At 35.5% G+C, this 27424-nt stretch overlaps 1 protein-coding gene across 1 annotated transcript in view; it reads left to right on the forward strand.

Annotated features, from left to right (window-relative positions):
- Positions 1-27424, forward strand: part of LOC122787163 (A disintegrin and metalloproteinase with thrombospondin motifs 10-like) — a 1217364-nt gene that overhangs the window by 730360 nt on the left and 459580 nt on the right. Inside the window, exon 9 of the mRNA XM_044053741.1 lies at positions 5311-5416. Coding sequence (XP_043909676.1) covers positions 5311-5416 — 106 coding nt within the window. The remainder of the gene's footprint in view (positions 1-5310; positions 5417-27424) is intronic.

Below are 27424 nucleotides of genomic sequence, written 5' to 3' on the forward strand. Positions count from 1 at the left end.
TAAATCAAATTAAATACTGTATTTTTTTTTTAAAAAGTGTAGTTAAAGGTACTTAAATTGTCTTATACGTCCAGTTGAATATAACCAAGTTATTAGCCGGCCAAAGCTGAGGTTTTTAAGCAGTAAATATTTCACAATGCACCACTTTAAAGGCAAGAACAGGAAATCAAAGAATGTGGCTACCCCCACACCTGTAATTACTAGCAAATAACACACTAGCTTCAGTTCAAGTTACTGAAGAGCAGATTAACTGCCACTTGAGTTAAATATTCCTTCATCACAGTTTAAATCAAATTAAATACTGTATTTTTTTTTAAAAAAGTGCAGATAAAGGTACTTAAATTCTCTATACATCCAGTTGAATATAACCAAGTTCTTAGCTGGCCAAAGCTGAGGTTTTAAACCAATAAAAATTTCACAATGCACCACTTAAGAAGGCAAGGACAGGAAATCAAAGAATGTGGCTACTCCCACACCTGTAATTACTAGCAAATAACACACTAGCTTCAGTTCAAGTTACTAAAGAGCAGAATAACTGCCACTTGAGTTAAATATTCCTTCAACACAGTTTAAATCAAATGAAATACTGTATTTTTTTAAAAAAAGTGCAGATAAAGGTACTTAAATTCTCTTATACGTCCAGTTGAATATAACCAAGTTTTTAGCTGGCCAAAGCTGAGGTTTTTAAGCAATAAACATTTCACAATGCCCCACTTAAAAAGGCAAGGACAGGAAATCAAAGAATGTGGCTACCCCCACACCTGTAATTACTAGCAAATAACACACTAGCTTCAGTTCAAGTTACTAAAGAGCAGAATAACTGCCACTTGAGTTAAATATTCCTTCAACACAGTTTAAATCAAATTAAATACTGTATTTTTTTTTTAAAAAGTGCAGATAAAGGTACTTAAATTCTCTTATACATCCAGTTGAATATAATCAAGTTCTTAGCTGGCCAAAGCTGAGGTTTTTAAGCAATAAAAATTTCACAATGCACCACTTAAAAAGGCAAGAACAGGAAATCAAAGAATGTGGCTACTCCCACACCTGTAATTACTAGCAAATAATACACTAGCTTCAGTTCAAGTTACTAAAGAGCAGAATAACTGCCACTTGAGTTAAATATTCCTTCAACACAGTTTAAATCAAATACTGTATTTTTTTTAAAAAAAAGTGCAGATAAAGGTACTTAAATTCTCTTATACATCCAGTTGAATATAACCAAGTTCTTAGCTGGCCAAAGCTGAGGTTTTTAAGCAATAAAAATTTCACAATGCACCACTTAAAAAGGCAAGGACAGGAAATCAAAGAAAGTGGCTACCCCCACACCTGTAATTACTAGCAAATAACACACTAGCTTCAGTTCAAGTTACTAAAGAGCAGAATAACTGCCACTTGAGTTAATATTCCTTAAACACTGTTTAAATCAAATTAAATACTGTATTTTTCTTAAAAAAAGGGCAGATAAAGGTACTTAAATTCTCTTATACGTCCAGTTGAATATTGAAAAAAAAATGTATTCTGCGGGGTAAAACAGGTAGAAGGTGTTGGTTTAGGATACATTTTGTTGTCTGTTTATGTTTTGTGCTACTGCAGTACAATAATGTTTCATGGAGGGTGTTTCACTTTTGGTTTTATGTCCACTTGCATGTAAGGTTTTGAGAGGTTACTATTTGTATGAGTCATTTTCCCCTTGTGGTTTTTAGATTGAGTTTTAATAGCTACTTGTATTGCTATGGTGCTTCATTAATCTGTCCAACTATGCTTTGCTGTTTTACAAACATCTAATACTGAACTTACAACATGCTTACTAACAAGTAAACAGACTGATCATTACTAGAAGTGTGACCTGGTCAGACTGTTTCACTAACTTGGACATATCCCAAACAGTAAGTGTGCCCAGGGCTTGTAACATATAATAACAGTGATGTGGTTGTGGTAAAGACGTGTGTGTGTGTGTGTGTGTGTGTGTGTGTGTGTGTGTGTGTGTGTGTGAGGTCACCAGACCACATCATTCTTTCAGTCTGATCACTTAATATACTTGACTTTCATAAGACACGTTGCCTTTATTGGAACTTTTACAGCAGCGATGTACATTTTTGTTGACAAGTTGCTGACAGAAAGATTGCTTTCAGGGGGTCCTAACAGATCAGAATTGAAATTTTGCTGCTCATGCACAAATTGTTTAACAAATACTCTAATGTACACCTTGGCCTGGTTGAGATTGTCTTTTTAGTTTGAATCTACTTACAGAACACAAACGAGATAACAAAATATCAGTTTAAGCTGGTAGATATTGCTTTGTGGCTCAAAGCAGTAATTTAAAAATTTAGCACATTAGAATACTAATTGAGTAATATTTAAAGCCAGAAGCAGAGACTCCTTGAAGCCGGGTGATACAGCACAGAATTAAGAAGCAGTAAATTGTTAAATATGAATTATATCTAGTATCTTTATTAGCAACATTGTCGAGGACTGTATTTTTTCAGTGAAGAAATTGTTTGTAGTGTTTTTTTTTTAATTATGAACAATTCAAAATGTTTCTTTATTTTAGGGCAAAAACCAAGTGCACAAAAATATATTTGTGGTGCATGAATCTAAGGTCAGATTTTCATCAGTCATGGTGTACAAGTGATGTCAAACCAGAACAGGAACTCTGAGACAGTAACTGTGGATACATTAATATACTCATATATCATACAACAAGTTATAAGCATTGCTGGGGGGGGGGTATTTGCATAAGGTAGTTAAGCACAGAGTGTTTGAGCATTAGTCTAGCATAAAAGGCTAAGATTATAAGCAGATAGCAAAGCTCAATCCCAAAGTTCTTTGTGTGATTTTTTTTTAATGTCCACTTGGAAACTCGGACACCCCACAAAAGTGTATGCTGTATTTAGGGGCTTAACTGGTTATTTAACTAACAATAAAACAAGAAATAAAAGAAGGTAGTGACTTAACCAACACAAATATCTAATAATACTTCATTTTTGAAACCCCAGCCATCCAGAGCCCTTTGCTATGAAATGTCAGATACCATGAGGTGGTATAAAGAAGCAAATCATAAATTTGAATTCCTTTGTAGAGAAACGTAGATATCTAGACTACGTGTTCCTTTTTAAATGAAAAAGAATATAAAGCACAATGTAGAAAAATGGCTAAGAAATGGCTGGTGCTGGTGGAGAGACAGTATGATTATAAGCTTTCAAAAAACTGGAACGCATATTGATTTATTTACAAAACATGGAAACAGCATGACAAGTTAAGAATATGAGTCTTTAGTGATGCTGTAATCAGGAAATATGTAAAAAAACAAGATGTCCTTATGTGCTCAGGGCATTAACTTGCATCTGTGCATTTCATAAACACCAGGTTTATTAAAAGTGACTTTAATGACAGCAAAGTGATCAGCTCATGTTTCAACAGGGGTGCTTTCTGTGGGATAAGCCCACACATGACCCATAGAGCTTTGTTCTTTTTATCCTCAAACTTAATATAATCAGTTTTGAGATTGTTTCACCCCAAGAAAAGGCCAAACTTTAACTGTAGTGATTTCATTCAGTGAAGGCATATTTTGAGTAAACAATATTCTTTGAGATCTTGGCTGTTGTGTAGGATCTGTAATATACATTAATATTTCCATTTATCTCTGATTTATTTAGTCTGGCACATTTGACTATTTAGATATGTAACTGATTTATTGCAAGCTAGAGTTTGCACATAGATACAAACATATGACAAGGTAATAAAAGAAGGAAATAACGTATTCATTTCTTCACTGTAAGTAACTAGCATTCCATGCAGTTACCATTCCGCAATTGTTGCATTTCATCTCTCAGATTTTTTTCATCCCTGAGTTTCTGACATCCCCTCACACATGCGAATAAAATTGCCTCATTAAAGATCTCATTCTATAAATTCTATGAAATATTACGATTTCACTTTACTTTTTAACTGTCACTTCTGCAACCACAAATAGTGCTCTACACGTTTGTTTTACACGTTGACACCTACTACATCAAATATTCCCCAACCATTAGCTGCAGTGATGTCCATCAATGTATCGTGTGTGGTACCACATCCAAATCATGTTAGTCAAGTTCTAGAAACCCATTCCTTCTGCAAAAGTCCACTATCTTGCCTAAAACTGAAAATAAGCTGATGAGATAAGAGTTTGACTGGTCCCTCCTAGTCTCACTCTTGTACAGTGGGTTTATAGTGGATGTCATCTCTTTATGACATATCTATTAGTTAGGAGGGACACATTTGAAAAGTGCTAATAATGGAATCATTGGATTGTTGCAAATGTAATGCAGATGACTGGAATTAATCTCTGTTTCTTATTCTCCCCTTTCCTAAGCTTTAATGCTTAAATAATCCTTATCTTCACAGGTCTTTTCTCCATAAATTTGGGAAGCTTCATGCAAACTAGTAAATTAAACATTCTGTCACATCATGCTCGATTTCAGTACACAGCCAATAACAACATCAGTGCTGTTAAATGTTTCTTTCTGCTGTATAATTACTGACATACATGCCATTGTCTGCCCATTATATGGCCTGAACTGCAGTCTTTACTAAACTGACTTTAAATGCTGTTCTTTTAGAACTACTAACATAACATAAAAAGTTGGATTTTAACTGCAACAGGGCATTTCTTTGACTTTTTTAAGATATTATCAATTATGAGGTGTTTTTCATGTCAGCAGTATTTCCTTAAAATATCCATGTTTGTGATAAGTATGCTCCATTGTTTCATTCAATCAGTTATCCAAAGCCCGACAAGGGTAGTATATGAATCTTCTGCATCCTGTAATATACTATTAAACATACAAAGAGAATGAGTATGACTAAAAACAGTTTTATGCGTGTTTTTGCCTACCATTTGAAAAGACAGTGGCCCACACTTCAAACTACTCGTAACACATTCTGATAATCAAAGAAATATGATGAAATGGGACTAATCTTTATGTCCTGCCAGTACCACAAATGGCAGATTCACCTCTGAATTACCTACAGTGCAAATTACTTAATTCAGTATAGTGAATATATACAATATACAATATTAACGGAGTTAAACAGAATGTACAACGTTTAGATCAAGCCTTTAGCAAGCTGGAAGTAGAAAACATTTTGATTCATAAAGGGTCAGGAAAGTATAAATATTATACCTTTACCTGAAGTCTGCAGTACCTGTTTGCTTTGAAAACATATCTAATCTCTATAGTGGTGTAGTTCTCTTGAAAATAGCAATGCTGAGAAAATATAATTAGTCTGTTTTGGAATGATTTAATTCTCTATTTCTTCTTGCAGGTCTTGCCCCAGTGGGAGGAATGTGTGAACCAGAACGAAGCTGTAGCATTAATGAGGATATTGGCCTAGCAACAGCGTTCACTATCGCACATGAAATTGGACACACGTAAGCATGTAAACATGTACTCGTCAACTATTTATATTAATGCAGTTCTGTGTCATGGGATGATAACCACATAATCTAGAGTTCAATGTAATGACATGAAGAAAAGAATCATGTAATTTTCAAAAGCAGATTTCATTTACAGACTATCTATAGCACAAGGGATTCAAGATGGCACCTCAAAAACAGTTTTTTTTTTATCTAACATTTTTATTTAACATCTTTGCACATGCTGTTGCATAAATCATAACAAAGACTTTTTGCAGAAGAATTTACATTTTTGTGCAAAGTATCATGGCTGGGAAAATGGATCTGTATCATATGAGTGAATCTCACAAATTGCGAACCCTCATAATATCGAATGGACTGGACCTTGAACTTCCTATTGTGGAGGGCTGTGCCCCCCACACCCCCCGCTAAATATATATTCCAACTCCAAGATTGCACTACAGTGATAAAGGGCAAATATTCCATTCTTCACTGTACCACGATCTCAGAAAAAGCACTTTGAGGACCGGTACGTTCGATATTATGAGCGCTCACAATTTGTGCGATTCGCTCATATGTTATATATCCTGGGAAAATACCTATTCTGAGGATGTCAAAATCTCTCTCAGCTTGTGACCTGTAAGAATCCTGACTGTCTTTTTCTGGTACTAGCTCTGTCTACCATAATTCTTTATCTATATATTTACATCTGGGAGAGCACAGACCCTCCTCACATAAAACTATACCAGCAGTCCTTTGCTGTCCCATTTTCAGATGTAATAAAATCTGTGCAGAATAATGTATTTTAAATATTAAGAATATTGTTGATATTTTATTGCCGGTCTAGTAAAACAACACAGATTAGATATACATAGTGAATTTAGAAGCAGAATAAGTTAATATAATTAATATAACTAAAGTAATACTATTCCTTTGGAATCCAATAGAAAGCCTAAAGCAGTAAGCTATATAGTGAATTTCAGTAGAAGTTACAGTATTTGATTACATCTATACAATACGCATGCCTAAGGACAAGAAAGTGGCCGATTTTATACTACAATTTAAATAAACAGCCTCTAGCTATCAGGCAAGACCAAGTCCTAAAAGTTCTACCAAAAGCTAATAATACTGCTCCAGTGGGTTCTGACAATATCCCTGGATGCATCGTAAATAGCATGAAGCACAATTTAGCCGTACCTCTATTAACATCATTAAGCCTCTACCTCCAAACAGGGTTTATACTAAGTAAACTGGGAGCAGCCACAGTCATTCCCTTTCATAAGGGATTACCTTCCCAGACCTAGGCAGTTAAAGACCCGTAAGTCTAACTAGCCTCATATGCAAAGCCATGGAAGGACTTGTCAAGGAACTAATCAATCAGGAGAGAGAACCTACAAACACTGGAGCCATCTCAGTTTGGATTCATCAAGGGCACGTCATGCTTAATCAATCTGGTAGATTTTTTTGAAAAGGTTACTACAGCAATGAATGAAGGCAAAATGGTACTGACTACATACCTTGACCAGACCAAAGCTTGTGACACATTTTCCCACTAAGGCATAGTAGAAAAGATAAATTAACAGAATAAACCCCTATACCACTTGATGGAGCCAAATGGCTTACAGATAGTATGCAGAAAATCAAAATAAGGGAAGTTACCTCCACAAAGAGACTGGTCATCAGTGGGGCCCCCCAGTGTACTGTGCTGGCATCTACTTTTCTGAAGTAAAAGTCAAAACCAAAGGGTCCTGGCTGACTACGTTTTCAGATAACTGCATGCTAGGTACTGCCATTGAATCCCAAAGTAACTTAGCCATCTTTCAGTAAGGTTTGCCCCAAATAAATAACTCATGCCAAAACCATGGACTGAAGCTAAATGACAGTAAATGCATTATTGTATCTTTGGAAAGTCATTTACCCCAGGGAACTACCACATTGACAACACACTCCTAAGAGTTAACCCAGCTGTTCAGGATTTGAGAACCTATGCGAAAAATGACCTAACATTTGACCAACATGTGTCCGTTTTTGTAAGAATGTCTTTCTATATTGCACAGCTCATAAACAAAGGGATTGTGTCTAGCTCTTGTGATGTCATTGTCCCCTTTTGATCAGTCATTTTATATAATGCCCCCTTTGGCATATATCTGTCCAGAAACATGCAACAAGTTGAACACCAACAGAGATACTGCAGTAAGACATAAAGAATATGTCCTACATGGATTGACTCAAAGCCCTGTCACTATACTCTGTATTCTTTTTTTTTAAATTCTCTGTATTGTTTTTTCCATAATAACACCAATGCAAGTAATAAAGATCAAACTATAACAATATGTAAAATAAACAGAAGGACAAAACATAAAAAATATGTACATTTATACAATGCCCACCTATAAATAAAGAGAAAGAAAACAAAATAGCAATTGGTATTACCTAAACGAACATGTAATCATATTAAAATAAGTTTGAAAAGTATTCTTCAAAATTCTTTGAGAAATGGTTTGTGATTCATGTTGTGAAGTAAATATTTATGTGCTTTGAGGTGCTTAATAGCTAGAGTCTTTAAACCCTTCCCATGATAGTAAATGCCTATTTTTCCAATTCAAAGAAATATAATATTTAATTAGCATAAAAATAGAGACCAGTAATCTATAATTCTGCTCGGATAAACCTGGAGGTGGGATATGTAGAATAGTAAATTCCCAAGAAAGAGTAGACTTTTTGTATCCAATTTTCTCCAGTAAAACTCTCAAAGCACACCATAACTTATATGAGCATTTGCAACTCCAGAAAACATGTAATAAATCATCAGTTTGATAAAGGCAAAACTGACATTGAGAGGGGTAGTTGGGATATATTTTATTAAGTATGTCAGGAGTAAGATACGCATTATTCATTATCATGAGCTGAGTATATTTAAGTTTTTTAAGGGTATGAGTCTGGAACTAATTCTTATGGCCTTAGAGATCTGATTATGGGTAATAGAGGGATTAAGTTTTAGCCAAGAATTGGAAAAAAATGAGCTCATTATGCGTTTTAAGTGCCATAATAGCTTTGTAAGTATTTGAGATAATTTTTTTTTTACTAAGAAACAGGTTCCACAATGTTTTGCATATTGAGATATCCTTATCAGAAACCAAGGAATTTTCCAAGTAAATATGTACTAATTCTCTGACTTGTCTTAATATGATTGTATATTTTTTAGGTAAATTCAAATTAGTTCTTAAATCTGAAAGAGACTGTTGTTTGAAAGGAAAGAGATCGGAAATAGAAGTGTTCTTGAGAAGGGGGCATTGTTCCTGATTTAACATGTGCCCATTTAATCTTAGATTAGGGTTGAGGTGTAGTGGTTGCAGGGTATTAAAGGAATGAAGCATATTCAGGGAACTGAAGAGGTTTTGAAGTGACCTTATATTAAATGTAATGCCTTTTAGTAGTTTAAGATTGCTCAAATTTTCTTTGTTCAAGAAGGGGAGCGCTGCAGGGTTTATGTTTAAAGATTTGACATAGTTATTATATAGGATGACCCAAGCAGGGGCCCAAGGAGAGTGATCCTTATTGTAGGAGGAAACATTTAGTATTCTACTTCCATTGATTATCACATAATATGTTTTAAAGTCAGGTCTCCTTGTTCCTTAGGGAAAGTAAGTTTCAAATAACTAATTCTGACAGATTTCGGGGCCCAGACAAATTTTGAAAGAAGAGATATAATATTTTTAAAGAATTTGTTATGTAGAATACTCATTGATGCATTAAATATATATAAAAATCTAGGAAGAATATTCATTTTAATGATTGCCGTTTTGGCCAAAAAGGAAGCTTAAGTTTGGCCCATCTGCCTAGGTCACCCTGGACAATTAACCAACATTTAGCCATATTATCCTGATATTGAGCGTAGTTCCCCTGAGAGAAGGATATCCCAAGATAATAAAGTTGCTGTTTAATGTTTATACCTGTATTAGAGAATATATTAGGGGATGGGGAATAAATATTTATCGGAAAAATTAATGATTTATCTCTATTGAGTTTGTAGTTTGCCAGGTTAGAGAAGGTGCTAATGGAGGATAGGATTTTAATCGGGTCAGATCTGGGGAGCGTAAAGTAAATGTTTAAGTCGTCTGCATATGCAGAGAGATAAAGTTTAGTGTTAAAGATAATAGGTGTGTGATGGAATGTTTTCTGTTTGATTAAAAGGAATAATGGTTCAACGTAAAGGTTGAATAATAATGGGGAGAGGGGGCATCCTTGCAATTTTAATTCTGTTAGATATCTGTTTATTTATTTGTAGAATAGTGTATACACTAGAATATAGGGTTTTGATCGTGTTGATAAATGAATTTGGTATGTTGTAAAAAGGGAGACTATAGAATAGGAATTCAGTGCTAATATGATCAAAGGCCTTGGAAGCATCAATAGCTAGAGCATAAAGGGGGCTTTTATTTAGAGAAGAGAGAGAAATCATAGCTTCCAAAGGCAGGGTGTGATCAATTGTTTGTCTGCCCATAATGAAACCAGATTGTTCTGGTGAAACAATAGAAGAGATAATTACCTTCAGTCTATTAGCTAGAATTGTGGCCAAAATCTTCATATCAATATTAACAATAGAAATGGGTCTATAATGCCAGGGGTTTTGGGGGTCAGCGTTATGTTTTGGAATAAAGATAGTTCTAGAGGCATTCAGGTGTATATCCTTAAAACCATAGTGTAATATTTTAATACAAAAGAAGCAATGCTTTAGAAATTTTGGAAGTAAATGATTTATAAAATTCTGCTGTAAATCCATCTGGTCCAGGTGATTTATTAGGTTTAAGGCTATTAATAGCCACAGTAATTTCTTGCATAGAAATTTCTCGATCTAGAAATTTATTTTGATTCTCGGTCAGTTTAGGGAAGGTTAAATTGTTAAAAAAAACCTGTAACTCTTCTTTATTAGTGGAATTTTCAGTAAGACTGTACAGCTGGGAATATAAGTATTCAAATAATCTAATAATCTCAGTAGTATTCTGATATCCCTTCCCCTGATATGAAATTTCGGAAATAAATGGAGATGTTTTGTTCAGGTTTACCACTCTGGCGAGAGATTGAGAGTAGAATTGAGCCAGATCCGAGTAATTTGCTAAGGATTTAATCTCATGGAAGTTAAGGTCCTCCGCTTGCAAAGATAAAAGTTCCTTTTGTAACAGAATCATTTGTTTCTCCAACTCAGGGGAGTGTTTTTGCTGGATTTCGGTTTCTATCTTATGGAGTTTAGCGGTTATATCTAATTCCTTTTTGTTGAATAGTTTCTTATAATGTGAGGCTTTATTTATAAGAAAACCTCTGATCATAGCCTTGGTTGCAGCCCAAGAGCAGTCTAAAGGAGTCTGCAAGGAGCTACTGGATTGGAGAAATTGGTCAAGATAAGACTCAACTTGTGAGAGAATTTCTTCCTTCTTAAGAAGGTTAGGGTTTACACGCCACCAAATAGTTATGTTCTTTGAGGATCTTGTATCCTGCCATTGAAGAGAGAGAGAAATCCTTGAGTGATTGGAGAGGCTTCTAGGGTAACAGGCAAAAGAAATATCCAGGTTATTGAATGAGGAGGAAATCAGAAAAAAGCACAGTTAGAGAAAAAGGTGAATTTGTTATTTCTATGAGTGGCTTTAAGAAAGATATATGGATCAAAAAGGTTAAAATCATCCTTCATTTCTGATAAGGACAGGGTTGCAGAAGAATTGAATTTAGCCTTAGTATTTGTCCTATCGTTTTTTGGGTCCTGTACGGAGTTCCAGTCACCCCCAACAATGTAAAAGTGATTAGGAAATAGTGCAAGTAAGTTATAAATCTGCATAATAAAGTTTTGTTGACCTGAGCATGGGGAATAAATATTAATAATTAAAACAGGTTTGTCAATGAAAGAGCAAGTCGTGACAAAATAACACCTACCACTGGTATCTGAGTCAAACTTTACTATGTCATACATAAATTTATTTTTAATTATAATAGCAACACCTGCGCTGTTAGATTTGGCCCCTGAAGCTATGATCTTCTTAACCCAAGGTCTCCCCCTGTCCTGGTCCCATTGGTGATCAAGAAGATGGGTTTCTTGGACAAAAACAATATTAGATGTGGATTTAAGAGTCAGATGCATAAAAAGTTTTTTCTTATTGGAAGCTTGTAACCCTTTGATGTTCCACGATTCTATGTCCAACATTTACATGCAAACCTAAGTAGATTAAAAGAAATGTGAAAGATGGAGAATATACTACTATCTATCGTTCTTAGAAAATGAAACAAAAAGGTTTGGGCAAGTATAAAAAACCCTTCCTGCTTTAATCCCGTGCCTAGCCACCACCCCCTAAGCCCGGAAGGGGCTGGGATATTAAAGAATAACGCAAAATATGATAGCCTTTTACAGCAATTCTTTGGTCTCACCCAAAGGGAGAGACTGTTAAATCCCAGAAAATTACTCCTATAACACCAGAATCTAAAATGCATATCAATCCCAAGCAGTTCTAAAACACACTCAAAACTCAGCTATATTATTGTTCAGAACATAAGATTAATCAACAATAAGTGTGACAGTTAGCATAAAATAAGGTGGTTATTAAACCAGGCTTAATTAGTATTTAGCTTAATGTTGCACACTTTATAAACATCCTGTTGTTATACAACTGCCACTAGAATCTAAAGGGGAGAAGCAGCTATCCCCTTAACTTATCAAATAAACCTTGTAAGACAGGCATATTATTTAAGTAAATACTATACAGTCCTGAGATATTAAAAAAAAAATTTGTGTAACTCGATTGAAAATTCCTGAAAACAGAGGGGGTGCATATGCAGCTTGATCCTAACAATCAGTAATTAAAACCTGTGCTCTCATATTAAGGCACCCTCAACATCATCTATGCAGGATAATAACTCAAACTGACCTAAAAGAACCATTAGAGTTGCCCCATTATGTTTTGAATTATGAATAATGAAAAATATTAACCATCAACAAAGTCGAGTTGTGTGTACCCCAGAAGAATTGTCAAAAGTTCCACCATTAAATTGTGAAAAGTACCCTGAGTACCATTGGCTATAATAAACAACTGTCACAAAGAATGATATGATGTGTAGGTATGTGGACTTGTACCTTATACTGGTTAATATAAACAATACAAATCAACTAAACAATGAGCTTAGTTCCATGTGCATGGGTCATTATGGAGAGGGTCTGCAAGAGCTAGATTAAACCTTAAGATCTTAATGTAAGAGCAGCAGCCAGGAATATCAATGGGGCTCGAAGAGCCAGCTGCAAAGCTTATTGCTACATACTGATCCATCGGCTTTTCCAGTGCTTGCCGTTTAAAATAAGAAGCTTACTTTAGTGCGCTTTTGTAAAACAGGACTAGAAGCTCTATTTTATGATGGCAATAATTTAAATATACTCCTCATATAAGTATCATATAACACAAGCCTGAAGTTAAAGAAAAGGTGACATACCACTCATAGAGCGCAACATACATGAATTATGCCCTTCTTATCAACAACATCTCTAACCAAAAGAGATTGCCATCCAACTAATGGTTAAGTTACATCGGTAAATCCCGCTGATTGTCTCTAGACAAGGCAGAGCTTCTTTAATGTATGGAGCCTTAAAACACGAACAGATCTGTTGCAAATCAATCAAGGATTAAACATAACAGTACTACCACTTTAAGAATCGAAAGGACTCATGGTAAATGCAGGGGTCAAGGTTCCTCTGTCTAACAAACAACATGGTGGAAATTCAGATTTGTAACTGCAGTCCCATGGAACAGCACGAGGGAGCAGGACCACAAAACGGCCTCCCAAAGCACTGAGATGACCCCAACTCTGCACCGCAGCAAAACGAACCAGAAGCAAGACAAACCGTTCCCCTTTTTTTCCCTTTTCTTTTCAACTAGCGATCAGGCATCGCCAGATACTTCAAGTAAGTTAATGCTTTTATAGAGCAGGTTCCGGACATTCTTTAAATGCTTGATAGAAGATCGCTGAAGCTTCCTTACTGTTTTGAGCAGAAAATTTGGACCCTAGGTGATAAAAAATCAAAGTATTGGGATATCTCATCTGAAATCTTATTTGTTTCTTAATTAAATAAGCGCAGAAAGGAGCAAGCTTTTGTCGTTCCATCCTAATCTGAGAAGGAAGATCAGATGAGAGAGATAGTTTAGATCCATTCCATTCTATAAACTTTTTGTTTTGAGTCGCTATTAATAGTTTACTTACATGCTGATAGTTAAGTAGCTTCACATAAATGGATCTCGGCTTAGTTTTATCATATGATGGTCTTAGGGCTCTATGGGCACGTTCAATTATTATCTGGTCAGAGAGAGGTGATTTATCCAGGAATATAGCAAAAATTGCAGAAATGTTTTCAAGCAATGTGAGATTGTCTATATGTTCCGGTATGCCTCTTAGGATAATGTTATTGCACCTGGATCTAGCTTCAAGGTCCAGTAATTTCTGTTGCATGTCCAGAATATTTAAAGCATTAGATTTCTACTCTTTCTGTAGTTGTTCAATTTTAATCTCGTCAAAGACCTTTGCTTCTGTTTTGTCAATTCTAGTGAGTATTCTGTCTATGGATTCACTGAAAGTTTTAAGTTGCTGGGAGAAGCTTTGAATTGCTGTTTGGATAGGCTGCAAGGCCAGTTTTAAGTCCTCCATGCTGGAAGGATCAATTTTCACTTTAGCAGGTGGTTTTGTAGTTTCCTGTTGCTTGGCAGTTCTAGCCCTTTTAGGAGTCACATCTTTCTCTGGAGATGAAATAGCAGAGAATTTAGCTTTAGTGCTTTGAGTTTCCATGGAATCAGGTTCTTGTGACATATCAAGATTTCCCTTTTTTATTTTTCCTCGTTTTATCTCTCTTATTTTCAGATGAGTGTAGGCCCAAGAGCCCCAGGCCACATGGACAGCAGGCAGCAGGTAGGTAATGCACACAAGATCAGAGTTAATCCTTCGGATAAGGTCTTCTGTTTCCAAAACCGGATGCAAAAAATAACATCAGGTAGGTACCTTAGTACTGAAAAGAGGTTATTAATCGCTGGTTTTACTTCTCTCTCAAGGGATAAGGTTGTTGAGTTATTGAGAGTAGCAGAGCTATAGAGTTACACTGCTTATAGGACGGCAGCCATCTTAATTCTGACTATACTCTGTATTCTACAGATTGCTAAGAGGTAACCTTTCCCTGGCATATAAGGCATACTTTGACCCAATAATGATGAATTACTGCACATCAACAAGTCAGACAGCATCAGAAACACTCAGTCTAGGGATCTAAGCCTCTTAGAATGGTTTGGAGGGACAGCTATATCTTGTAGAAGATGCCAAAGTTCTGGAAGAGACTCCCCATCCACATAAAACATGTCATCCCTGTCCATACTCAAGCTCAACTTGGATCTATGGATGGGAAACAGAAAATTTACTTTGGGACTGCCCCTGGACCACTAATGAATAGATGCAGCTCATAGATGTTTTACCTCATGCATGGGTTCCCTCCAATTATCTATGGTATGATCCCAGTTATTCTCATTTGGAGTAATATATAATTATCAACCATGGGATGGGTAAGGCCAATCTTTAATCACATGGGCTATGTTAATTTGAGCACAAAAAAGAGGAAATGGCTAAGCTTAAAATGGCCTGCAAGGGATTTGCCTATAAACTTATGAAAGTTCTGGCAGAATTTTAATTTCACATACTCATGAGCCTGCCATCAAAGTATTTTTTGCACACGTACAAAGCTACCCCATTCAAATTGAGATAAAACTTCTTTAGTCATCAAAGATGCATGCAAAGTTCTTAGGATGGTATTTCATATTGGCTTAAAGAGCAGATGTGTCTCTGTTAAAGGTATGCTTTAAGTTAGTCAAATTTATTTCTGTTTTATTAACAGAAATACATAAAGATGTGACAAAGTCCCTTGCATCATTTAATCTGTCTGAAATCTGAAGCCGAAACCTGGAGTGTATATATTTAGAGTTCTATTTTGTTTCAACTTGCATTTATAAAAAGAAAAATGTTCATCATTAAACCATCCTAAAAAGTCACACTGTCAAGGAAATAACCATATCTTTCAACTCTCCCTGATTTTGCAAAATATACCTACTTTAGCATCATATTTTCACCCCAACTGTCATAAAACTTGTTTTTTTTTTTCTCGTAAATCACTGAAAATTACAGGAATAACCTAATCAACATTGTTATAAAAAACAGAAACTGCAGCACCCATACAGAAGTTACATGTTAGGAACTGTCCTAACATATTAAAAATTAATATGTTATAATTAATAAAATTTGCAAAGCTGGCAATGACACATGGCCAGCCTTAGGTAAACTGACACCTTAGATGAAAAGCCCGATGGCACCCCCCCTGTACACAACCAATCCTGGCCAACACACACTATCCAGATCTTTTTTCTTTATTTTTTATGAAATGAGTTGGAATAATATGACAAATTCCCTTTACAAACATAGTTTTGTGTTTGATTCATCTTAATCCAGTGAGATTTAAGTATGCTATTTTAGACAAAATACCTCCAAGTATGTATGTATTGGGTAGGGCTTGAGAGAACAAAACATGAAATGAAGGAGGCTATGTGGCAGTTACATTTAAATATAGTCACCCCAGTGGGGTTGAATTATGGTATTTCTTTAAATTAAATTTAAAATCATGTATCACTAGACTATAATTTATTTAGTTAATTGAGTTTTTTATATCACTGCTATTCACAGCAGGAGTGTCTATATATTTATATATTCTAGTCACATTCTTGCAAACAACATGTGTTATGTCTTTCAGAACTGTATTTTATTTAATGTGTAGTAATTGGTTTTATTTGTCACATGATCATAGGCTTTTTATTTAAACTGTCTTATGTTGTGTTTATTCAGTTCTGATGATGTCCAAATGTTGTGATGGATGAAAGTGCTTAACTGAATAAAGTTGTCGATTAAAGTTGTGGATTATCCTGTGGCCTGGATTGTTTCTGCTTTCTGCATAGGAGTATCCTGTGTGCATTTTTACTTTTTCTTTCTCCCTTTTTCTTCCTAGTTTGCCTGACTTTCCATTTTTTCCTACAATTATTCATTAACATGTTCTGTCTAAGCAAGACTGCACTCTGTAAAATGCACCTCAGAGCAACCTCCATGGCTTTTGAGGGCCAAAAAGCCCCCAAACCAACGGCTTAATGCAATTGTTTCTTCAGGTTAACAGTTTGTTTAAATAGCCTTTTTTTCCAGTGATTACCTGAACAAAAAATCATTATCAAAGAACAAAACATATTTTTGTTCTTTGTGTTTTTTTTTTCTGAATCCTTACAGCACATTTGAACTAACCAAGACTACAGTGTAATAATTTTAGTGGAAATAACCATATTTCTCTGGGGGGCCTGGAGGCACTAGGCCCCCAGTAGGCATGAGATCTAGGTACTCTCCAGACATTTTAGGTTATTTTTTTAACAAACTTTTTTTTTGTCCAGTGATTGCCTTAACAAAAAGTATGCTCACAGAAAGAAATTTAGGCTTAATCTTCAAGTTTGTTTTTTCCTGCTTCCTTTCAGCACATCCTAACTGACCCCTAAAAGGCAAAATATTCCCAATCTAATGATGACCTGAATGAAAACATGATTAAGGAGGAAAAAGTCAGACTTTGTCTTCAACTATGCTTTTTCCTGCATACTTTCAACAAATCCTAACTATCCAAGACTGCATTGTAATAACTAAATTAAACAAGGGGCTACTAGAGCCCCAGAAGCCATGGTGTTATAGATTTTCTGAGATGCATTTTAGACATTTTTTCCAACTTTTTGAAGCAGTGGTGGTCTGAACAAAAATCATGCATATGTAAAATAGATTCAATCTTATTTTTTCAAATGCAAAATTAAGTTGTATGCAATTTTGAATGCTGAAAGCTGAACAAACACTAAATCACAATAAAATTAGAAGAAAAAAGATTGTGAGGATACATATATCATATTTTTGAATAGTGCCTTCCTTGTACCTCCCCACTTCAAACTAGTCACTTTCTATGTAGCTTCCTCTGGTGTTAAATTGTGATTACAATTAAGATACCCACACTCGTATTTCAAGCTACAGCTTTCATATTTTATACAACATGCACCCTCACCTCTAACCTCAAAAGACAACCACCATTTGTATCCCCTTCTGATGTTAGACTGAGACAAAACTGAAGGGTATAACATATTTGCTGTCAGACGTATATGAAAAACATGCTTATTTACCCTCCCTCTAAAAATAGACACCTCTATATGCATCAAACATTTGACTGTGGGGAAAATTAAAAAAAGTAATTATAAAAGTGTTTCTAACTTGTTACTTCTAGAGACAGTACAGTACTCCTATACAAGCTGTAGTGACCTTCTATGCACTCCTCTGAAGCTTGTGAGGAAGGTTAAAGAAATAATAACCATACTGTTCCCAGTTGAACACAAGATACAGTGGCCTCTATAGTTTGTGAGGAAAGTTATAGAAATAACGACATTGTCCCAGCTCCCCAAACGATTTATTTATTCATTTTATTTTACATTTGTTTACTTGGAAAGTCCAACTAGACACATGTCCTTTTTCAGCGGAGGCCTGGGGAGAAAAGCTCTTTATTGAACATGCAAAATTACAATGCATTTACAGCAGTATAAAGAGCTTCCATATACACCTTTGAGCAGGTCTAGTTTTAGACTAGGTTGGGCTTATGGCTTTGGCAATTACTAAGCCCATGTCAAAATCCACTTATACAGCCTTGGTGACTGGGGGACAACAACCCCAGAAGTTCTGAAGTATTTGGATATTTGGTGATGCATTTATTTTATTTATTTTATTTTACATTTGTTTACCGGGAAAATCCGACTGGATGAGGTCCATTTACAGTGGAGGCCCGGGGAGAAAAGCTCCACATCAAATAATATGTACACTGGTAATTTTACAATTAAAAGAAATAAAATCTTACAATCAGTATAAAATGTACAATGTTTTTTCCAAGAAAACATAATTTAAACATAGCAGACCCTGGATGGCAGAAATTGGGGGAAAAACTCCAGTTTTACCAATGCTATCAAAAGATATATCACAGATGATATAACAATTTACACATAGTAGGCCATATATGGCAGTGTTTGGCAACAGTATTAGAGAGAAAGTGAGCAGTGAAGAGAGGACTGTAGGAAAAATTGGTGGAGAGCAGGAAAGCATTATGTGATACAAGGACAGAGCCAGGATTGCAAGAGGTGTGACTTAAGTAACTTTTAGAACACTAGCATAGATGATGCAGAAGAGATATTTTGGGGGAGGTTATTCCATTTCCTAGCAATTGTATGAGAGAGAAGAGCTTTCCCTGCAGTATTGTTGGCTTTGGATATGCAGAGCAGGGTTTTGTTAGATGAGCGTAGTGGACGGTTTGCTGAATATTGGTTCAGTAGTTGGTTTAGGGCTGAAGTTTTGTGGGGATTGTTTAGTATGTTAAAGGTGAGCACTAGTTAGTGGTAACTGATTACTTGAGGGAGTTCTAACCACTGTAAGTTATTTGCAAATTTTGCAATCTTATTGTAACAAGATTCTAGTTTGTCTGGGTCAGTTTTCCTGATGTGGGTTAGGATTGGTGATGCATACAATATTTATCCCTTATTTTTTGAGAGATGACTTTTAAACAGAGTAAGCCACAACACATGGTCAGTTACTTTCATCCAGACAATCCCCACCAAGTAGTCACAGTTATTTCTACATACAGTTCAGACATGTGACTGTGATAAACGAGGGTGACCATGTAACGTATATTACCTTTGTTCCAAAGAAATGGCTGCAACACATTAAAATATCGCATGTTGATTCACATAATCATATTAGCATTGCAAAGCCAAAACAATAAACAAATAACAGCAAGAAACTAGTCATTTTCCTCTATTAACAGCCACAGGAATTATGCCTACTCTGTCTGTATGTATCAGGTGTCCAGTTAAGTAGTCCATCTTAGTTCTTAAAAATGCATACTAGTCCTGCAAAGTAAGATAGCAACTGTTTAAATTGAGCAAATGTTAAGAGGGTCAGTTACCTTCATCCAGCCAACCCCCAACCCAGCAGTAACAGCTTCAATGCCTGATGGCCATGTAATAATATTTCACCTCTGTGGTACACACAAACAAGTTGTCACTTGTTAAAATATTCCAATCAAATTACTCCAAGCAAATCACAAAGCCAGAGAAATATTGCCAAAAATATCTGAATGATCACTGCTGGCTCATTATAAAAATAACACTTAAATGACCTCAACTAGTCTCATAAATTACAAAGCTAGAAATACTTACAAAAATACCCAGTTAATCACTGCCAGTACTTTTTAAAAAATAATAAAAACACTTATATCATCATGTCATCATTCTCTTTCATCTCAACTGTCCACAAAAATCAAAAAGCCAAAAATATTATCAAAATATCTGGTTGATCACTACCAGCATTAACACTTATATCACTGCACCATTCCTGTCATCTCAACTATCCACACAAACCACAAAGGCAAAAATATTGCCAAAAGGTGTCTGGCTTATCATTTTTAAAACAGTAATAACAATGAACTTTACATGCCATTCCACAGTCTTTGTCATGAATTCTGTACAATGTCCCTGATTTTATAATATATATGTATATATATATATATATATATATATATATATATATATATATATATATATATATATAGAGAGAGAGAGAGGGGGGGGGAGAAAATAAAAAAAAAACTCCCTTCATGTACCTTCCTTGCTTATATTTGAATGTTGAGTGGTCTCTACGTCCATGACCTTGCAGCATTTAAACTTAAAATGATGTGACTTGAACATAACGTCAACTGGTGCATCATTCCTCATAGAGCACCTGCTATGTAGGGGTCGTATTTTCTTTTACTAGGGGTGCTTTAATTATTTGCTTTTTAGGGCAAAGAAGTAGTGCTCTAAAAATAAAGTAATCATTTAAAACATACCTCTGAACCTCTCAGAGTTCAAAATCATAGCAGTGGACCATCAAAATCATAGCAGAAGGTCCAAAAATCATAGTACTCAAAATTTGCATATGCATAAATTCACCCCTTGTAGTTGGGGCATACTGTACCAGTTTTTGTCCAAAAATGTTAACATAATTTAAAATGTATTGAAACTTGCATCTGGACTAAGACAAGCTAGTTAGAAAATGTTAATTAATCTTATAAATTATAAACAGAAGAAAAGTTAACAAATATAAGAGAAACAAACAAAATACATACATACATTGCCACCTTAGTTTTTCCTTATTTTGGTGTACCAATAGGTTGCCTTTTTTCCTCTTAGTATGTGAAATTTATTAATTTAAAAAGAAGCTGGTTACTGGAACATGTTGGTATTAGTGAAGTTTGCATTTAACTTTTCTTAACTTTAATGTATTGTCATAACAAAAGCAACAGATAACCTTGCCTCCTCAGTAGAACAGTAGTCATTGGACACTTAATCTTTCTCACCTCAACCAACCCTCTCATTTTCTGGGTATGCTCTTTAAACCAGAACAGAATCTAGCAAAATAGATTCTTGACTCTTTTCTGGGGTGCCTTCTGTGTGGCATCTGCATGTTCACCCTGTGTCCAGGTAGATTTTCAATAGGTGCTTTGCATGCCAGGGTATGCTGTAGCTCTCCCCTCAGCCTGAATAGGATAAAGTAAGAAAGGGATAATGACCAAATGAATGAAAAGGATCTGTGATTCATAGTTTCATAGATTAGTACTAGGCTAACTGCTCTTGTGGGCCATTTTAAGCCTAGCCAATTATCCCATGTGAGAATCAAACCGTGCACCTTGTGTCTGTAAGGTAAACACCTTAACCATTTTGCCAACCTCCCACCTTGTCACTAACCTAGAGAAATAACCTAAACAAACCATTTAGTAGAGTTGATTTTCAAGTTATAGTTGGTCCTCACCAAACCACCACTGACAGGATATGATGTTTCATTCATACGTAATCAAGATGCCCAGCAAATGTTTACTTTACGTGGACCTGTGCAGAAACTTCATTCTGAAATTTTGAGGGCCAGCAGTACTAAAATGTCAGTTTTCTCTTCACTATCCTCAAATAAAGAAAAGGCACAACAGTGTATTTGAAAGATGCCATTTAATGTACAGCCACACTTATTACATTTCCACATGAAATCAACAGTGAACTTATATAAGCCTTGGAAATGTAATAAGGACTACTTGAAATCTGTTAGGAAGAGTAAACATTTTTTGAAAATATCCATAGCAACACAATGAATATCCTTCTTCTACTTAATGCAATCTTGTGGGTTCATAGGTTAATAGCTTCATAGGTATATACTAAGCTAGCAATCACTGGGGCTTTTGTAAGACCAACAAAGCATCCCAATTACATCAGACAAGTTTATGTGCCTTAGAGATTATTTCATGGGTTATATGTAAGCTAGGACAGAGCTAATAATGAATAAACATGACCCATTTGTACATTTAAATGGAACTGCCGCAATTATTTTGTTAACTCATTCATTGCTAGAGGTAGCCTACTACTGCTTGGAAATTGTTCTAAATATTATGATTCAAGGTTGCACTGACTTCTTGTCCAAGGGAGGCACTACAGTTGTAAGATTTTTCATAATGACAGGTCTGTCACAAGTGGTCACTAACCCATTAACCCACTAACCCACTTAGGGACTGATGCATATTTACTCCTGCATTTGTTTTGCTGTGACAAAATTATGCTCTTACAATGACATATATGTTTATACCACTTAACCTCATAATACATATCGGTACAAGAAATACAGAAATAAATAAATAATAGCACATGAGAGTTTACCATTTTTAGATTGATGGAATACTGTATGTGTATTACAGATATCACCTAAGCAATTCATATTTTAGAAGTGTTAATTAGCACTGGAATTTCTGTTTGAGGATTGCAGACCTTATGAAACTGATCATAATGAAGAGCATTGTGATATATATAAAGTAAACATTGTGTAACGCTAGTACCTTAGCTATAATAAGACCTATATGGATTCATTGCATGGAAGACAGTCATGCCTTAAAATAATTCAGCCTGAAAATTAAATACAGAAGGTGTAGAAAACCTAAACATTATGACTTACCGTTATGTTGTCTTCTCCTCAAAAGAAAAACAAAATACTGTTTTGGGTATATCTAATACATGTGTACTTTATTTGCTAATATTGTGATTATACTGTATACTGCATATGGATTTTAATTGTGCAATCTCTGTAAAGTAAATGCTGTTCTTTTGACTTTTCTAACAATTTACTTAATTTGTCAAATGCAGTCTCCCTCTGTGAGAGTCACATTACCTATTTTTTAAAACTAAGTCAAGAGTGAAATAAATCCTCCCAAATAATATTCAGAATGAATGTACATATGATTATGAATAAAATACATTGTTTTTATAATCAGCACCTTTGCATCATCATTGGTCCAGATTTTTAGAAAAATAATCCTGTAGAAGTAGAATCACCAAGTAATATTTTGGCAGTCTTCATGATCAGTCCCTTGACTCACTTCATGCTAAAAGTCATTTATTTTGTAACCCCTCCCACACCCACACTTTTTTATATTAGTGCAGACATACAAAGTCATATAAACAACAATTTTTTGTATTTAACCTTTGTAGAACATTTTTAACAGCATGACATTAAAATTTATTAAATGACTCATTAATTAGACCTGCTACCGATCTGAAAAGATAATCTGCATAACAAGAAGGCTGTTTTATCATTAGCAAGATTTTACTAGCAAGTAACAGTCCCATACTTTACATTAACACAATTTCAATAAAAACTGGAAATTGTGAAGGCTCTGTTTTTCATTACACAGACTTAATATTGAACAACAGATTTTGGGTCTATATTAGAACACCGAATGTTCAAAACTTCGAGTGTTCTAATATCGACCCGGTTTCAGCAAATGCTGAAAATATCGAAGAAACAGAAAACTAAATTTTTTTCCTAGGGAAAGAATTTGGTTGTCTGTTTCTGTTGCTTCAGTATTTTCAGCACTGTGATGGAAAGTTACGGCTCAGGTAAGTGTGCGATTGTGTGGACGTGAGGGTTAGGGCGGATTAGGTGAGTTAAGGTTAGGGCGCGGGTCAGGTTAGTGTGCAATTATGTAGATGTGAGGGTTAGGGTGGGGTAGATTAGTTAGGGTTAGGGAGTGGGTGAGGTGACTGTGCTATACTGACGGACCTTAGGGTTAGGGTTTGGGTTAAGGTAAGTGGATAGTTAGTGGTGTATGTATAGTTTAGTGTAGTGTTAGATGTATGTGTGTGGATTTCTGTTTATTTGGTGTGCTTGTGCTGTGTGTAAGTGTTTTGGAACAGCAAATTTTTTCCCTAGGAAAAAATTTGCTGTTCTGATTTTAAATTTTCGATTCATAGGGTTCGATATTAGAACACTTGAAATTTTGAATGTTCAGTGTTCTAATATAGACCCCAGATTTCAAGATTCTGTTTATTGTTAAAATTTCAGTAGTAAGAAAAAAAATCTTTAAGGATGTTAACATTTTTCCTATCAAAATCATGCTCAAGAAAACAAATTCTTGTGATTTCACAAGTCAACCTTTCTGATGCTGCAGCCTGATTCTTCTTCACTGGAATTCCCCTTTAAACAAAAGCAAAATAAATATAATTCAGAAAACCATTAACAATGCCTCATTAAAAAGATTAACTACTATCAACAACCTATGGACAACTCATTCCTTATCTTGGGCATTCCTGTCCATTTAAGATGGAAAATGTTCTTTGCAAGACTTGTCTTCATCAACACCAGATTTTTCTGATAATAGTGCCCATATACAGACTAGAATGTTTGATGCAAATATGATACTTTCAAATCTTAAGAAAAAAAGGTAGCTATTCCACTCACATGTTCCTCACTTTAAAATTTAAAAGGGATATTACAAGTACAGCCTCTATCCCAAATAACAATGGATTTGTTTTAAGATTGATGGCCTGGGAATATTAATGTGTCAGTTTAATCAAAATTAGAAACCATTATTTAGAGTAAGTTAATTAAAATGATGATATACATATTTAGAAAAAAAGGGGACACCCTGTTGAATACATGATTTTCCAGTTATCATTTAAATTTAAAGTGACATTATCGCTCACTGTAAAACATATATCTGTGAGTGTCATGCTATCATGAAATATGGAAGGAGACTAGAAAACTAAATACTTTGGAAACAGACTAGAAAATTAGCATCAGTATTAAAAATATACTAATACATACAAGATGAAAATGTTTATGTCACTTCTGTTTATGTTATACACTATAGCATTCACATTAATATGTTCTTTTTATTAGGATTATGTAAATGGTCACTGTTGAGTGCTCATCCTCATAACATTATATGATGTAGTGGTTAACTAAAGTATATGTTTTATGCAGCTAGCCTAATAAATTGAAAAATATGGTCTGTAAAAATGCAGTAGATGAGAGACTGCTATATATATGTATACAGTATCAGTGCAGACTTCCAAAACCATATAACCAACAAATTATTGTTCTTAAATATCCAGAATATTTTAACATCATGTTACTAGTACAGATTCAATAAAGCCTACACTAAGTATACACAATACATATTCAAGAACATTCTTATCACATGTTTTGTGCTTTCTAGTCACTTAGAAAAAATAAGTGTACATGTAGTCTACACTTTGTAGTAACTTTTATGAATCCCTGTCAGTATTTAAAGCTACAAGAATATCTCACAGGAACTATAAAAAAAAGTAGGTGAGTTTCCCTGATGCCCTGGCCAGGTTTCCTCTAGTAGTATAGATACCACCTTGGGTCTACCGTGAAAAGTGTCCATTAGCCTAATGGGACTAGCTCATTCAGCAAAAGAACTAATAAATAAAACCAAAAAAGGTATGGCCACAGAGTGTGTACATTCTACAAATGTTTCCCTATTGCAAAACAATGAAACGTTGGAGCGGTTTTACTGTATCGTATTTCATCTACCCATCCACAACCCATTTTGCCCATTTTTGCACATGGGGTCAAGCTGTCACTTCAGCAGAGACAATCATCTGGAGTCAATTTCAACACTGCTGTGTGTCTAGTCCTATCACTGCTGTTCTTCCATTCTGGACATACACTTGCACCCTCATACCTATGTCCAATTTGGAGGGTCCAAAGCAACTACTGCATGTCTTAAGAATGTGGGATGAAATTTGAGCACCTGGAAAAACCCACATGAACACAGAGAGGATGTGAAAACTCCTCACAGAAGGCAGCCCAGCCTGAAACTGAACCAGAAAACCTGTTGCTGTGAGGTTGTAACACTACCTGCTGCACCACTGTGCCACCCTACACTCCCTGCTGTGCCACTTTGTCACCCTTCACTCCCTTTGCTGCACTGTGCCACCCTAAACTACCTAGTGCAGGACTGTGTCACCCTACACTCCCTGCTGTAGAACTGTGCCACCCTGTACTCCCTGCTGCAACACTGCTTTGCCCTACACTTCCTGTTTTGCCACTATATCACCCTATACTTCCTGTTGCAGCATTGTACCACCTAGACTTCCAGCTGCACCACTGTACCACCCTACACTTCCTGCTGCACCACTGTGCCACCCTACACTTCCTGCTGCACCACTGTGCCACCCTACACTTCCTGCTGCAACACTGTGCCACCCTACACTCCCTGCTGCAGGACTGTGCCACCCTATGCTCCCTGCTGCAGAACTGTGTTGCCCTACACTTCTTGTTGTGCAACTGTGCCGCCATACACTACCTAGTACAGCACTGTGTCTCCCTAAGCAACCTGCTGCAGCACTGTGCTGAACTACACTCCCTGCTGCAGCACTGTGTTGCCCTACACTTCCTGTTGTGCCACTGTGCTACCCTACACTTCCTGTTGCAGCGCTGTGCCATCTACACTTCCTGCTGAGGCACTGTGCCACCCTACACTTCCTGCTGCACCACTGTGTCACTCTACACTCCCCTCTGAAGCGCTGTGCTGCCCTAACTGTATTGCATTTCCTCAGCGGGTAATATCAAAAGTACAGCACAGAGTTCTTTGTAGTTATTAATACTATCGCCACAAGACATTTCAGACTAATAATATAAATGATTTATATATAATGAACTGTTTCTATATAATTCTCATATTTCTAAGATTTCCTAGTGCAACACTGACCTGCATTACTAATTAATTCAAGTAACAGCTTTAAGATTTGTATTAATGAGTTTTTGAAACATTTCTGTAACAAAATATCATGTGTGTTAATTAATATATTAATACTAACTCTAGGTTTTTTTCTTGCCAACATGTCAGACAACACATACATGACATATTCGGGTCATGCCACTTACCTAGTTATTAAATAAATAAATAAAAGGGACATAAGTAAGAGGCTATGAAACTTTTAGACAAATTGGATACTTGTGATGCATACAGTATACTTTACAGAAGAATTCAGATAAGCAAATGGGAGCACAGCAATGTACTGTGAGTAATTTATAAAGTTCACAGTCCAAGATGGTGTGTTTACAATATTCTTCAACAAACAGTCAGAACAAATTGCATCAAAGAAGTGCAAAATTGTGCAATCGTTCTCTACTTTAACAATACATACCAAGTAAAATATATAGATCCATGGCCTGACTCTAAGACATAGTCAGTGTTTTTGAACCGGCATCATAATCTAGTCTGAAAGATTTTCACTTTAGGTCTTCTGACCCTTTTTTATATTACAATGAAAATGTTTTAAATACTACTGTTTTATCATTGTCACAGCATCTCCTGTAAAATACTAATTGACATTTCTGTTAGTCCTAACATGTTGAATATAACCTCCAAAAGATAAAAAATCATAAATTTAAAAATCCTAGAGAAGATACAGTCCTAAATGATGGAGCCTAACAGTCTTTCCTAATTTATTTTTAAATAGCATGTATTTATAAAATATTGACATAGGGCAAGCATCCTGTAACCCCATACCCCTGCTTATTAAGTCCAAAGTC

The sequence above is a fragment of the Protopterus annectens genome, chromosome 13.part0 (genome assembly GCF_019279795.1).
Source record: "Protopterus annectens isolate FY-2018-M chromosome 13.part0, PAN1.0, whole genome shotgun sequence".
Lineage (NCBI taxonomy): Eukaryota > Metazoa > Chordata > Ceratodontiformes > Protopteridae > Protopterus > Protopterus annectens.